Source organism: Strongylocentrotus purpuratus, unplaced genomic scaffold (genome assembly GCF_000002235.5).
Source record: "Strongylocentrotus purpuratus isolate Spur 01 unplaced genomic scaffold, Spur_5.0 spur5_scaffold_3, whole genome shotgun sequence".
NCBI lineage: Eukaryota > Metazoa > Echinodermata > Echinoidea > Camarodonta > Strongylocentrotidae > Strongylocentrotus > Strongylocentrotus purpuratus.
In genome coordinates, this window is record NW_022145609.1 from 34,468,738 (window position 1) to 34,483,519 (window position 14,782).

At 36.5% G+C, this 14,782-nt stretch overlaps 1 protein-coding gene and 1 long non-coding RNA gene across 6 annotated transcripts in view; one reads left to right on the forward strand and one right to left on the reverse strand.

The window, feature by feature from the left end:
* Positions 1-14,782, reverse strand: part of LOC105440593 (calponin homology domain-containing protein DDB_G0272472-like) — a 47,615-nt gene that overhangs the window by 18,160 nt on the left and 14,673 nt on the right. For all 5 annotated transcript variants that reach the window (XM_030996184.1, XM_030996183.1, XM_030996185.1 and 2 more), the window contains exon 3: positions 301-486. In XM_030996184.1, the coding sequence (XP_030852044.1) occupies positions 301-486 (186 nt within the window). The remainder of the gene's footprint in view (positions 1-300; positions 487-14,782) is intronic.
* On the forward strand, positions 2,918-5,454 carry LOC115928638. Its single transcript, XR_004066132.1, has 3 exons — positions 2,918-2,990; positions 4,132-4,208; positions 5,416-5,454. It is a non-coding gene; the product is annotated as an uncharacterized LOC115928638 (long non-coding RNA).

A 14,782-nucleotide genomic window follows, 5' to 3' on the forward strand; every position in this document is an offset into this window, starting at 1 on the left:
CCCGCCGGCATACTGCCGGGGATACAATTATTTCAAAGATGTTTTTATACAACCCCTGTATGAATCACATTTTCCATAACCAATCAGTAAGAAAACGAAAGTTTATGAAATTGGAGAGGAGCTTGCAAGATATGTCACAGTGTTGCCAATTTGTGTTTCAATGATGACAACTTTGAAAATATATAACTTTCTTATTTCTAGTCGGTTTTTGCTCAAACTTTCACTGACCTGTTTCTCTCATTTTCCTGCTTTTATTAAATGCAACTTAATATCAGGGTGGACTTCCCCTTTAACACTCACCTTTGCTTTCTCCTGGACTCCCCTCTTCTCTTCTGCTTCAAGTTGTTTCTTTGTCTTCTCTAGCCTCCAGTTGGCTTTTCTCGATTCCTGCTCCTTAGTTGTTCTTTCCTCAATCCACATGTTGACCTTGACCTCAATGACCTTAGCTTTCTCCACCTTCAGCTGTTTCTTCCTCTGCAGCTTGGCCTGTACTGGATAAAGAGAGAAAAGAGAAACGAGTGAGTGAGAGTGAGAAAGGGGGAGGAAGGAGAGGGAGAGTAAGAGAGAGAGGAGGGAGAGTGAGAGAGGGGAGATGGGGAGGAGAGGCTAGAGAGAGAGAGAGAGAGGGGGAAGTGGAGAGGCTGGATAGAGAGAGAGAGAGAGAGCAAGATAGAGAGGGAGAGTGAGAGAGAAGGGAGAGAGGGAGGAGAGTAGGGGAAGGGAGAAAGAGAGAGAGAGAGAGAGAGAGAGAAGAGAGTGAGAGAGAAAGGGGAAGGAAGAGAAAGGGGGAAGGAGGGGGAAGGACGGGGAAGGAGAGGGAGAGAGACAGACAGACAGAGGAGGGAGAGTTGAGAGAGAGAGATGGAAAGGGGGCGGGGAGGGAGGGGAGGGGGCGGGGAGGGAGGGGAGGGGAGGAGGAGGAGGGGAGAGGGGGAGAAGATTCAGATTATGGTAAAAAGGTAAGAATCACGACACCTCACCAACAGCTAAGGTAAAGACAATACTCTCAATTTGTGGTCATAAACAGAGCTGCCACCTCCAGAACAGAAAATCAGTAATCACAAGGCTCAAAATCAGTAATTTGGGGTATAATCAGTAATTTCTTATGCGGCGCTATGAATCTAAAAAAACGACACGCCAACACTGCGCGGACGCATGATTATCTGAAATTTTTGGTGATTTTACTCACACAAAGATGTTAAGTATTGAATTTCAGGTCATCACAACACAGTTTATCATGAAAAATGGCTCCTATTCACAGCACTCGCTACGATAAATCATATTTATTCATTAAAAAAAAAAAAAAAAAAAAAAAAAAAAAAAAAAAAAAAAAATTTTTTTTAAATCCGTAATTTGAGACAACATTCCGTAATGGTCGTTAATTTCCGTACCAATTACGGAAAATCCGTACTAGTTGGCAGCTCTGCATAAAGGGTGCTAGAAATTCTAGCACCAACTTAAATAACATTTTACATCAAATACCACACTTTAAACAAATGAAGTTAGCAAACAATATGCGGCAAATGCTGGTAGCCCTAAAAATAAGTTCGTTAATGAAGACTTAATACAAATATTTATTGGAGATTGCTTAATACAACAAGTTAAACAAACAAAAATTTTAGGAGTTACAATTGATGATAAAATAACATAGAAATTACATATTGATGACGTTTGTTCAAAAATTTCTCAAGCCGTAGGGGAAATGAATAGATTAAAAATAAGGCTGTGCACAACAGTGTAATGAGGTACCCGAGTACATTCCCAGGCTTACAAGCGAATACTTGAGTATTCGGACGCCATTTTTTTATAATTTTTTTGAATTTTTTTGAATTTTTTTGATTTTTTTTTTTTTTTTTTTGCCACCACCATACCACTGGGGCAGTATCTCACGTCGCCGAAAACGCACGCAATTTTACTTTGAGTTGCAGTTGAAGGCGCCGATTTAATAATAATAATAACAGTAAACAATGGTGTTTTAAAAACCAAAGATGGCAGAATAATCCATTTTCCTCCAAGTCCAAACAGAAATCCAGACATTTGGTCCCAGTTTCTGAGTGGTGAGTTTGACAGTGCTTGAGTTGGGAAGCATTTTTACCGACGGCACCATGCCAGCGGCCGCCGCTCACCCAGTCACGGGTAAGCGTCAGCCTGGACAGATTTTTTTTTTTTTTTTTTTTTTGCGGCCGAATATTCGGGTACTAAAAATCATACCCGAGTAGTTCTCAACTGTGCGGGTACTCGAGCATTCGACTACACGTTGCAGCCCTAGTTAAAAACTGTTGTTCCAATGAGGATTCTTTTAACCCTGTATTACACAATGATTTTACCTTATTTATCATATTGCAATATTGTATGGGGGAACAGTGCAATGTATCTTAGAAATAGAATTGGAGTACTCCAGAAGTATGCAATACGAGTTATTTGCAATTCACAACCTCTTGCCCACACAACCCCTTTATTTCAACAGTTTAGTATTTTAAAGGTGGATCAAATGTGTAGTTCGCAAATTGCAATTTTTATGATTACAAAGTGTTGGTAAAAATATCTAATTCATCTGAAACTCTTTGATGTTATAACAAGATGCTATAGGAATATCTTTAACCAATCTCCACCGCTGAAATAGTTTTTTTTTTTTTTTTAGTGAATTAAACAGTAATTAATAAATCAATTATTAGTTCCAAGCTGTCTGTATTTAAACCAGCTCATGTTGTTGTATACTAGCGCCATCTACTGTTGTAAACGGTTCATGGTATAATCGATATTGAAACTCGTGTCTTATTTTTTCGTACCACGGCGAGCCCGGATTCCTATTATTTCATGAATATTCATTACGCAGGGTCGGGGAAAGTCTCGATATCTTGAATATTCATGTTATCGAGGTGGGAAATATGCATGCTGTGCATGTTGTTGAGGTCGCAATCGCAGCTGATTCATGCACGACGCTACTCGCACAAAGTGAGAAGATTTAGTTCACGGAGAATGGAGAATGGGTGAGTAATTGATTGAGTGAATTTAGTAATTAATTTTAATAAAGCTGTAACTCGTGATTTACGGTAATTTCTTTACATTTTGAGACTGTTCTCAACAGATTTTTGGGGAAAAGGCTAGGAAAATATTTCTCTCGAAATTGCACTTTGATTTTCATCGTCGTGAAGTAGTTTGACTGCGGTTTGCCGTCATGTCACCTTAGTACTCCAGTTAGAGCCCAGGGGTTCCGGCAGGCCCACCCCGGGGAATTTCGGTGCTCATCTGCATCAAGATAACACTTTCTAATCAGGTTTTATTCCAAATTTGATCGTCATCGTGAATATAATTCAAAAATCATCGATTGAATTTAAATCTAGATTTAACGTTACACCTTAAAATAATCTATGAAGTATGAATTCTTTTAATAATCCAAGAGGGTTCATTCTTGTTTATATCTTTAGTAGATGTGGACTCTGTAATTGGCTATAGACCTCTAGGGTCTATACTCAGTGCCATATTTCGCTCAGTTGCATCATTGGTGCATGTTAACTTTTAGACCAAAATTGTTTATGACCATGGATAATCAAACGACTCCAAACCCTATTTCATTTAGATGTAAACCTGGAACTTATTAATAAAAATATTCAAAGAAAAACAAACAAAAGTAGTCTAGGATTCATTTATTTAATGTTAATTAGATGCTGTGTGTGTCCAGCGCGTGCTTGTCAAGTTGTCATAACTCGTATAGAACTAGACCTATTCAAGATTTTTTTCTCCAAAGTGTGCAGTTCATTTGATAAATCTATTTTTGTTGGACGTTGTATAAGAGAAGACCCCTAGGCTAGTCGACAATTATGTTTTCTTATATGGTATGTAGTCCACCTCTTGTTATAAACTAATTCTACTTAGTACTACTTCATGTTCATACTATAGGCCATAGATACCACTGTTCGAGGCACAAGTTAAATATCTTCCATTTATTTTTACTTTGTACTGTGGTTCATTAAATAGGAATGTTGATTTCCACACCATATTAAAATTAAGGGCAACCATGACATAAAAAATAGCTATTAATTTGTATTATGCTTGATCTATTTTATTTTGTTAAGGAGAAAGGGATTCCTTCATTGTCGTATTGATTTTTTTTTCTTTTTGTTCCAAAAGATTGAAACTGAAGAGCTGGAAGGAGGACATAACAACATCTCTTATATTTGCAAGATGACGCAGAAAGTCCCATGCAGGTAAAGTTATCAGGTTATTTAGCACACTAATATTAAACGACCACCTATTAATTCAATCAAAAGGCCTTGCCCCCCCCCCCCCCCCCCCGCGAAAAAAAAAAGAGAGAAGAAAGGAAAAGAAGGGAAAGGGAAAGGGAAAGAGGAGAGAAAGGGAAAGAAAGAAGAGGAAGAAGAAAAGAAAAGGGGATTCAAACGTGGTTTATTTTTTATTCCAAAGGTGGATAAAAAATAATGCTGAAATGACATATTTCCAAGATTTTTCCTCACTTTTGTATGCGTTTGTTGGAAAATAACAAATTCCTAAATTTACAGCCAGGCAAGAAATATGATTCTTGAGATTCCTACATGTCAGGGCCCGGGAACGTCGGGGATCGGGAGCCTCGAGCTCCCCCCCCCCCCCCCCCCCCCCCACTTTAGAAAAAAAGTATATTCAAGAGAAATAAAAAAGAAAGAGAGCAAGAAAGAAAGAATAGTTAACTGCCAGTGTCAACAAATAATGAGGCATCAAAATTGCTCATCTGACCGTGATTAAATGCCTAAAACCCCTAAGCTTCCGGGGGCTCTGCCCCCTGGATTCCACCTAGGGCCCTAAGGCGGGCCCCTGAATGCTTATCTGACCATAATTTATTGCCTTAAACCCCTGAGCTTCCGGGGTCGGACAAGGTATCAAAATGTGTTTATCTGAATGCAGGCCCGTAGCCAGGGGGCGGGTGCGGTCCCCCAAAAGTCACTGCCCCCCCCCAAAAAAAAAGAGAGGAAAGAAAAAGGAGTAATCAAAGAACATCTTTGAAATTCAGACAAGGATTAAGAGTCGAGAACTGTATAATGAATCGTCTTCCTTCTCTAATGATTTAATGAATCGTAAAAGCTTCAGCGCTTTGCTTGGGATCTGAAAAAACTGAATTCAGACGAGGATTTTTTTTGAGAACTGTACAACGAATCGTCTTCTTTCTCTAATAATTTAATGAAACGTCAAAGCTTCCGGAGGAGGGAGGGGAAACTCGCCCCTCCCTGCAACCCCCCCCCCCCCCCCCGCATTACGTCACTACTGGTCACCATTACGTACCAATATTTGGCTCGCATAATTTCAAATTTTGGACCCCCCCCCTAAGAAGTCTGTTTATTGGATGTATTACAGTTGATATGTATCCATTAGTATCAGTTTTTAATTGAAGAACCTTCCGGTCCATTGTTTTCTCTCATGTAGGATGATGCTTCTCTACAGTGGATGATGCAGGCGGGAGAGGAACAAAGAATAGATATTGACGGGATCATATCTAGAGATGCAGGCCTACTACACTTCATACGAGCAAGTGTGCTAATATACATGAAGGTACCCCCAATAAACTTTTGTGGAACACATGACATGCAGAAAATTAAAGATCTGAAAAAGATATTTTTCATTGTCAGTTGACTTGTAAAAGAATTATTGACTGAATATCACAATTGTTATTCAGATTAAAAATTAAATGTCAATATAGATAAATAAATCTACATTACGTATGTTTCAGTAGCATTATTTCCAGTACATTCTCTGGTCCAAGTTGTTTGGTCATTTTATGTCCCATACTTAACCAAGTATTATTCAATTACCGGTATGAGCACGAGTTGTATTACATTGTATTACTTATTTCTTACCTTGTCTGATCCAAGCTTCAGCAGGCCTATCGTCTTAATGGGATCATCAATAATAATCTAAGATATGGTCAGTATTTAAACTAGTCTTGTACAGAAAATAGTTTAGGTTTGCCCACTAGAACCCCAAGTGAATTTCAGTCCTTCCTTTTTCTGAGCAGGTATCAGGGTATATGTTATTAGTCATTGTTGATTTTCTTATTTCATTTTTCCATTCAACAGACTTGGTTTATATTTCTTCTGAAACTAGGCTACAACTTTAGTGATGAACGCAGAAGTACTACGTCTTAAAGATGCCACCCTCATATAATGAAAGAGGACAATAGAGATGGGTTTAAACATGATATATACATGATATTTATTTGTTATTTGTATTATATGTTTGTAGAATACTACATTCAATAAAGCTAATGAAGTTTATCATCTTGTCAACTTTCAAATAATTAAGGATAATTAATCCTCAACGAATAAACATTAAAATTCTAACAAAGTCAACTACCATCTTATAGGATGAAACTGAGGACTGGGCAGAAAGATTCTCCTTGAAATTTCAGTGATAAAGGTCTATCAGTCGATTTTAAAGATTGAATTAATCAATGATATTTTAATTATAATTATACATATTAAATTCATTTACCTCTATGGACTTCTGTATTAGAAGTTTTGTAGATTATGAAATTATTGCTACTTCAAGTATTGTATGTAAGAAGGTTTAAAAGACAACCCTATAAATGCATTAAATATGGAAACTGCTAATCATCATTGCCTTTCGTATCCAAACTGTTAACTTAAATAGAATCATGTTTCGATGCTTTCTAACTTAAGAAAACGGGGGGGGGGGGGGGGGGGGGGGGGCTTGCTATCCTCCTCCATTTGCTGTTACTACATGGTCCATGTAACGGGATGCAAAAGTGTACAAATATGATTATATATTTATATTACAGGGGTGATAGTGAGCACTAAAAAAAAAATAGGTTTTTTGTTTTCCCCTCAACCACGCCCCCCTTGAGTAAAAAAAAAAAAGGCGATTCGCGGGAAAAAACGGCATCTAACAACATTCCCCCCTTTCGAGTAAGAAATTGGGAGAAAAAAATAGGGCAAATAGGGAAGAATAGAGAAAATAAGGGGGAATCAGGAAAATCAGGATAAAAAAGGAAAGAAAAAAAATCTGGTAAAAAAAAAAAAAAAAAAAAAATCTTTTTTTTTTTTTTTTTTTTTTTTTTTTTTTAAATCGGGAAGAAAAAAAAATCGGGAAAAAATCGGGAAAAATCAGAAAAATCGGGAAACCGATTTAAATCGGGTTTTTATCAGGCCTGATATTAGAAGGATTTAGAAAGTGAAAACTTTTGAATTATAGCATTACTGTTGGTAGAAATAATGGCAGTGTTGATTGTTAATGGGAGGGGGGTTCCTGGTAAATTAATGGTATGCCAATGTCATAATAAAAAAGAGAAAACTATTCTTAAAAATAAAATTTTACAGGACATGGGCCTTCTAACAAAAACCCTGGTACCAATTGTTGTTGTGTTGTTGTTGTTGTTGTTTTTTTTTGTTTTTTTTGTTGGGGGGGGGGGACGGGGGGCTGGCAAACCAATTAAAATTTCCAGTGTTACATTCAAATTTCTTTAACAAAAATTATGTCAATATATTGAAATTAAACAATGTTTGAATGAAATAATTAAATACTATCCTGTTTCTCTGGCCTCTACATTAAAAATGTTCTACTTATAGCAAAGCTCCTGCAAAGGCTGCAAAAAGGGAGAGTGAAGAGAATAAAATTGAAATGTGGACAGTAATGGAGTGAATATGGAATGGTTGATCGTAGTTGATAACGAGTGAATGCAAATGAGTGGCAACAAGTACGACTGAAAGTGAGACAGAAAGGAATTGCAACAGGTTGCTCTGTCAAGAGAACAAACCTTGCAGAAGATAGTTTTCGAAAGACAGAGAAAGAGAGAAAAGGGGAATTATAAAAAAAGGAAAAGGGGCACACATCAGTAAAAAAAAAAAGGGTACTTACATAAAAGGAAAAGGAGGCATGTGCCAAAGGGGCATTTATGAGAAAGGGAAGGGGCTCCTATTAAACAGGGAAAGGGGCACATATCCAAATGTAAAAGGGCATAAGGGGACGTGTGTCAAAGTAAAAAATAAAAAGGGCTTTTATCAGATATCACAAGGGGCACTTATTATAAAGTAAAAGGGGCATTTGTTGAAGAAAAAGGGGCGCCTGTCAGATTTGAATAGGGGGTAATTATCGCAGGTGGTAAGGGGGCACTTAAAAAGAATGTGTAGTTATCTCTCGAGTCAGTTGACTCATCATGCGTGGGAACTGTGGGTGCTGGGGTTCCTGCAGCAACCATATATATGGATTTTCTTCAGTGGCTGCATATAACTCGTGGACATTGTAAACCTTCAAATGATGAATTATCATCGAGTCCCCTACCCCGGCCCCTTCCCTCATTATTTTGTCAGCTCGTGACAAACATATAATCCAGATGAAATACGCCATAGAATGAAATCATTTCTTCACAGTACATAGGTAAGGATAGAAAAATGTAAGAAAGAAACCAAAGAGAATTTTTAAGAGAAAAAGAGAAAGGAAAGAAGAAAAATGGTAGCTAGGCCTAAACAAAAACAAGAGGTATAGGTAAAAGAAAAAAAATGAAGATATGGTATCAATACTATCTTGCTCCTTTCCCTTTTTCTTTCGTCTTCTTTTCATTTCAATTTTCTTGCAATTTATTTCTTTCTTCCTTGGTTTCTAGTTTTATTCCATATTCTTTATTTCTTCCATTCATTTATTATTTATATATGCTTTATTTTTTAACTATTTCATTCTTCTTTCTAATCCCATTTTTCTTTCTTCCTTTACTTTCTTATGCAGTTAAGTGAGCATAGATCATAGAAATAATTTAAGTGCAGTACACAAGTAGGCCTATTCTTGTTATTTATTTTATACAGTTTATAATACTGGATCATATTCAATACCAAAATTCAACCTCTGCTTGTAATATTTAAAAAACAAACCTAGAACTGATTATTTCCCCATTCATGAAAAGAACTACTAGTAGGTTCAACTTGACCTCAGAAAAGTAGGCCTAGGCTACTCACAAATTGCCTATCAAGACTCTTGCTTGAAATATATCTTGTCTACTGACATTTTGGCATTTACTAGTAATCAAACACAGCATTTATGACTGTATTATCTAAATGACCATGACATTGCTTTTCTATGTCGTTTTATAGGCCTACCATTAATCCAACGTACGCGTTACACACAATATTCGATGCTGCACGTGCTATACGTACGTATGTACAACCGCCTCGATCAAACATGAATATTCAAGAGAATCGAGACTTTCCCCGACCCTGCGTAATGAATATTCATGAAATAATAGGAATCTGGGCTCGCCGTGGTACGAAAAAATAAGACGCGCCCCGCTCAGCGCAAGCCGCATGGACAAAAGACAACAGCAATTTCGACACCGCGCTGACCCCGCTCCACAGCGGGAAAGCGACTGTATTCGCATGGCTAACATCCATGGTCTCTTTTATAGCTCCATGGTACCAGCATCTGTGTGCGTTTGTGTGAGAGCAAGTACCGTTCAGGATTGTATCGGACAAATCAAGGTAGTTATAATCTCCTTGCAGAGTGAGTTTGACGTACCCGTAAACCCTCCTCCGCAACTGTCTCAATCTAGTCTCAGCTTCGACTGATCAGTCTTTTTGATATACATTTATAACAAACAATTTAAAGTAGGCCTACGGGATACATGAAGTCTTATCATTTTTTTCCAATTATTATGTCCGTGAAATGCATTCAGAAAAGAATATCAGAAAGAAAGCAATTTGAAAATGAATGACCACATAATCGTTCAGATAAACATGAAAGAAATACAATAAATATGTCTATCCAGATACCGCTCTCTCTCTCTCTTTCCTACAGAAGTTCGTTGTAATGTTCATCATACCCTTGGAACTATGTTTCGAAAATAATCATTTTCACCACATGGACCCTCTCTTTCCGAAATATAGACCCAGACTCTCTCTGTCACGCTCTCTCTCTCTCTTGTTCCCTCTTTCCCTTCCTCTCGCACCCTCTCGATCTCCCTCTATTCACCTGTGCTAACCTCTGCACTGAATGTTTGACTTGTTTTTATGATTATTATTTTCTTTCATCCTCATCTACATTATAACCCCAACAAGAAACTATGGTCCTATCACGCGAATGAGAACTCTTATCATCTTTGTGATTATTATTATTCTTGTCATAAAATCCAACCAAAAACTACTGTCCTATCACGTGAATGAGAACTTCTCTCGCTTTTGTGATAATGATTATCTATGTCATATATTTATATCACCCTCATTTACATAACCCCGACAAAAGAAATATGGTCCTATCACGCGAATGAGGACTTCTATCGTCTTTGTGATTATTATTATTCTTGTCCGATTTTATATCACCCTCATTTACATAACCCCGACAAAAGAAATATGGTCCCATCACACGAATGAGAACTTCTATCGTCTTTATGATTATTATTATCCTTGTCATAAACTCCAACCAAAAACTACTGTCCTATCACATGAATTAGAACTTCTATCGTCTTTGTGATAATGATTATCTTTGTCATATTTATATCACCCTCATTTACATAACCCCGACAAAAGAAATATGGTCCTATCACGCGAATGAGAACTTCTATCATCTTTGTGTTTATTATCCTTGTCATAAACTCGATCCAACCAAAAACTACTGTCCTATCACATGAATGAGAACTTCTATCGTCTTTGTGATTATTATTATTATTGTCATAAACTCCAACCAAAAACTACTGTCCTATCACGTGAACGAGAATTTCTCTCGTTTTTGTGATTATTATCTTTGTCATATATTTATATCACCCTCATTTACATAACCCCGACAAAAGAAATATGGTCCTATCACGCAAATGAGAACTCTTATCGTCTTTGTGATTATTATTATTCTTTTTATAAACTCCAACCAAAAACTACTGTCCTATCACATGAATGAGAACTTCTCTCGTTATTGTGATTATTATTATCTTTGTCATATATTTATATCATCCTCATCTACATAACCCTAAACAAAAGTAATATGCTCCTATATCACGCGAATGAGAACTTCTAGAGAGAGAGAAAGTTGGAGCGAAAGAAAGAGGAAGGGTGATATCGTGGACCTACTATAGGCGCATTTATACTGTCAAATACCTCATTTTGAAAAGTCGTGATGTTTCGCGCAGCCCTTTACACTTGTGCGGAAACATCACCGACTGAAAAGCTCAGTGATGTTTTGGCGTGTTTCAGTTGGTAATGCGCATGCGCGGCACTCCGATGCAAACACTTTCCTCTCTCTATCTTTCCTTGTTATTCTTTGTTTTTCCTTCTATCACCTTCTCTTATGTTATTCTTTATCACTTCCTTTTATCACCTTCTCTTATGTTATTCTTTGTTTTTTAATCATTCTATCACTTTCTCTTTCTGTGTTTCCTTATGTTATTCTTTATTTCTTCCTTTTATCACCTTCTCTTATGTTATTCTTTGTTTTTTAATCATTCTATCACTTTCTCTTTCTGTCTTTCCTTATGTTATTCTTTGTTTCTTCCTTCTATCACCTTCTCTTATGTTATTCTTTGTTTTTTATCATTCTATCACTCCCTCTTTCTGTGTTTCCTTATGTTATTCTTTGTTTCTTCCTTCTATCACCTTCTCTTATGTTATTCTTTGTTTTTTATCATTCTATCACTCCCTCTTTCTGTGTTTCCTTATGTTATTCTTTGTTTCTTCCTTCTATCACCTTCTTTTATGTTATTCTTTGTTTTTTATCATTCTATCAATCCCTCTTTCTGTGTTTCCTTATGTTATTCTTTATTTCTTCCTTTTATCACCGTCTCTTATGTTATTCTTTGTTTTTTAATCATTCTATCACTTTCTCTTTCTGTCTTTCCTTATGTTATTCTTTGTTTCTTCCTTCTATCACTTTCTCTTTCTCTCTTTCCTTATGTTATTCTTTATTTCTTCCATCTATTACTTTCTCTTTCTGTCTATCCTTATGTTATTCTTTGTTTCTTCCTTCTATCACTTTCTCTTTCTGTCTATCCTTATGTTATTCTTAGTTTCTTCCTTCTGTCACCTTCTCTTATGTTATTCTTTGTATTAATCGTTCTATCATTGTCTTCAAAAGGACGACATCTAGCTAGCCCCGCTCCTCAAGTCACTTTACCTAACATCGCGATGTTACAACTGCGAGCGTTTATACTTGCCAAACACGCCAAAACACGCCAAAAGATCACACTTCGTTTTGGAATGTTTGGGGCTTGGCGTTTCTGCTGGTAAAGCGTAGTTGCCCTTGGTAACATCGCGGCCAGGCTCCGGTTTGGCATTTTTTGGCGTGTTTGGAAGACAGTGTAAATGCCCCTTATGGTGATAGTAAGTGGGAGAGAGAGAGGTGTGTGTATGATAAAGAAAGAGAGACAGTCATCAGACAGACGGTCACATACCGACAGAGAGAGAGAGAGTGAGAGAGAGAGAGAGTGAGAGAGAGAGAATATCAAGTGAGAGTGTTATAACATGGACCTAGTCAATGCAAGAAGTTACTTCTTGGTCAATGTAGCATGGTTATGAGACAGAGGCGAAGGATATAATTCAATTATACCGAAAGAGAGAGATTAGCCCAAACATGTGTATCAATTACTGACCTCTACCACAGGTCATTTGGCAGGACAAACAAGTGTAACAAGGGATGATCTCAAAATAAGAATGTGCAGTATACACATGATCGACTGTTTGGGAAAAGTCAACCTTATTATTGATTAATCTTCGTTTGTAAGATTAAACGTATCTTCTTTATTTTTAATAAAGAAATGCAAATAAATAATGTTACGTTCTGTCTATAAATGATTACCCAAACTGTCCCTGTACAACGACTTAGGGGAGTATTTTGAGATCATCCATAAAAAAATGTGCTTGGAAATTCTTCGGGCCAATCCGGCCCAACGCACAGACTAATACACGTACACACGTAACATGTACTATACGTAAGCCTAATACCCATGCACAGAGATCAATGCCAGATCATTGCAGTTCAGCACGACCACTTGACTTGACCAAAATACAGGCAATGTGTGCGTTCGTTCACAGAGCTGACGAACAACAATATTATCAAAGTCGAGCAATAACAAATGCATTTCAAAGTTGAAAACACAGAAACGATTCAGAGAGGGAAATGGAAAAATGAGTTGAACTTGAAGAGAACAACACAGAATATTCCGGCCCGTGCAGGAAATACATACGTACGTAAGTACAGTAAAGATGGCGGCGGTCCGATCGATTATAAAATTATGTATTGCGATTATAGTGTACAGACAAGTGTTTTTTTTCTTCAAATTTGGGAGACAGTATAAAAATCTTACACTAAGGCAACTCGACTTTAAAATAATTATCTTCATGATTATATATATTGTTTAAGTCTGGTAATATGACTTGGTGTTAAAACACATTAATTATTACACTTTGACAATAGTGCTATATATGTGTTCTGCTATTCAGATGACATGTAAATTTTCGAACTGAGAGGGAGCTATACCAAATTTACCGGGAGTACCGGTAAATTTTTTTATTTTTTAAAATTTTAATTACTCCAAATCAAAAGCTTTTTAAAGCTCAATTTTTTTAGAGTTGGGTGTTCTAATACTATGCTTCACAATAGTAATGCAAATTTTAAATTTCATGATCCAATCCTGATGAAATATTCCCAAAACTTTGTATTACCTTTAAGAACATTTTACCAGATAGTTTTAATAATTATTTCACTTCAAATTGTACAATTCATAGCCATAGTACCAGAAATTCAAAACACTTAGATTGCCGTTATATAAATATAGTTTCTCTCAAACAATTTCTTACACTGGTGTAAAATCCTGGAATTCAATACCAGTAGAGATTAAGAAGAGTCCGACACTTTCTAAATTTTAAACGTAAATTTAAACTGTATATTTTACATAAAAATAATTCACAAATTTATAGTGGTACAATATAATTTTTTTGTTTGCCTGTTACTTTGCCAACTTAATTTTGTTTTATCATGTACTATACGTCGCTATTGTTTGTGGGTGTTTTTTGTTTTTTGTTTTTTTTTGTATGTTTTTATATATAAAATATCCAAAATATCTAATATTGTTCTGGGGATTAGCTTCTACAGGCCCCTGGCCTTTGTTTGTCCCCCCACATGTTTTTTATATCTACATGTATTTAGTTGTTCTTTGTTTATGGACTTTAGATTTTGTTCGCTATTTGTTTCTCTTTATATTATTGTTTGTTAATTGTGTATTTTTTAAATGTCTGAACATGTAGGTCATGTATACTTGTTTTTTATGAACCACATGTGGAAATAAAACTTAACTTGAACTTGAAAGTTTGATTGTAATTATTCCATTAACACACGGGTCGCCGACCTTTTAAAGCTCGCGGGCCACAGCTAACGATACACACACACAACTACACGCAATACGTGTACACACCTGCAATTTTGAAAAAATAAACAAGCAAACAACAAAATCAGGCTTACATTTTTAGTGCGATTTCTGGGGCTTGCACTTTTCTGCAATGTTGTTAACATTCATTACCTACTTTGGTGACAAACGAGGCAAGGTGGTTTAACTTTCTCTTCTATGAAGCAATACTTCAGAGACCAATCTGATTTAAAGTTTCTGCCTTGATCAGAACCTTCCTTGTCGGTGCCATGATAGTTGTTATTTCAAACAAAATCAAGGACACAGCAGAGAGAATATCCTTACTTTATTAGTTGTACACTGTACATCTCATTTGACGTGGTGTAAAGAGAAGAAGACGATCCAGTTTACGATTAAGATTCATGAGAAAATTCAACGGCAAAAGAAAAGGGTTGTAATTGATTC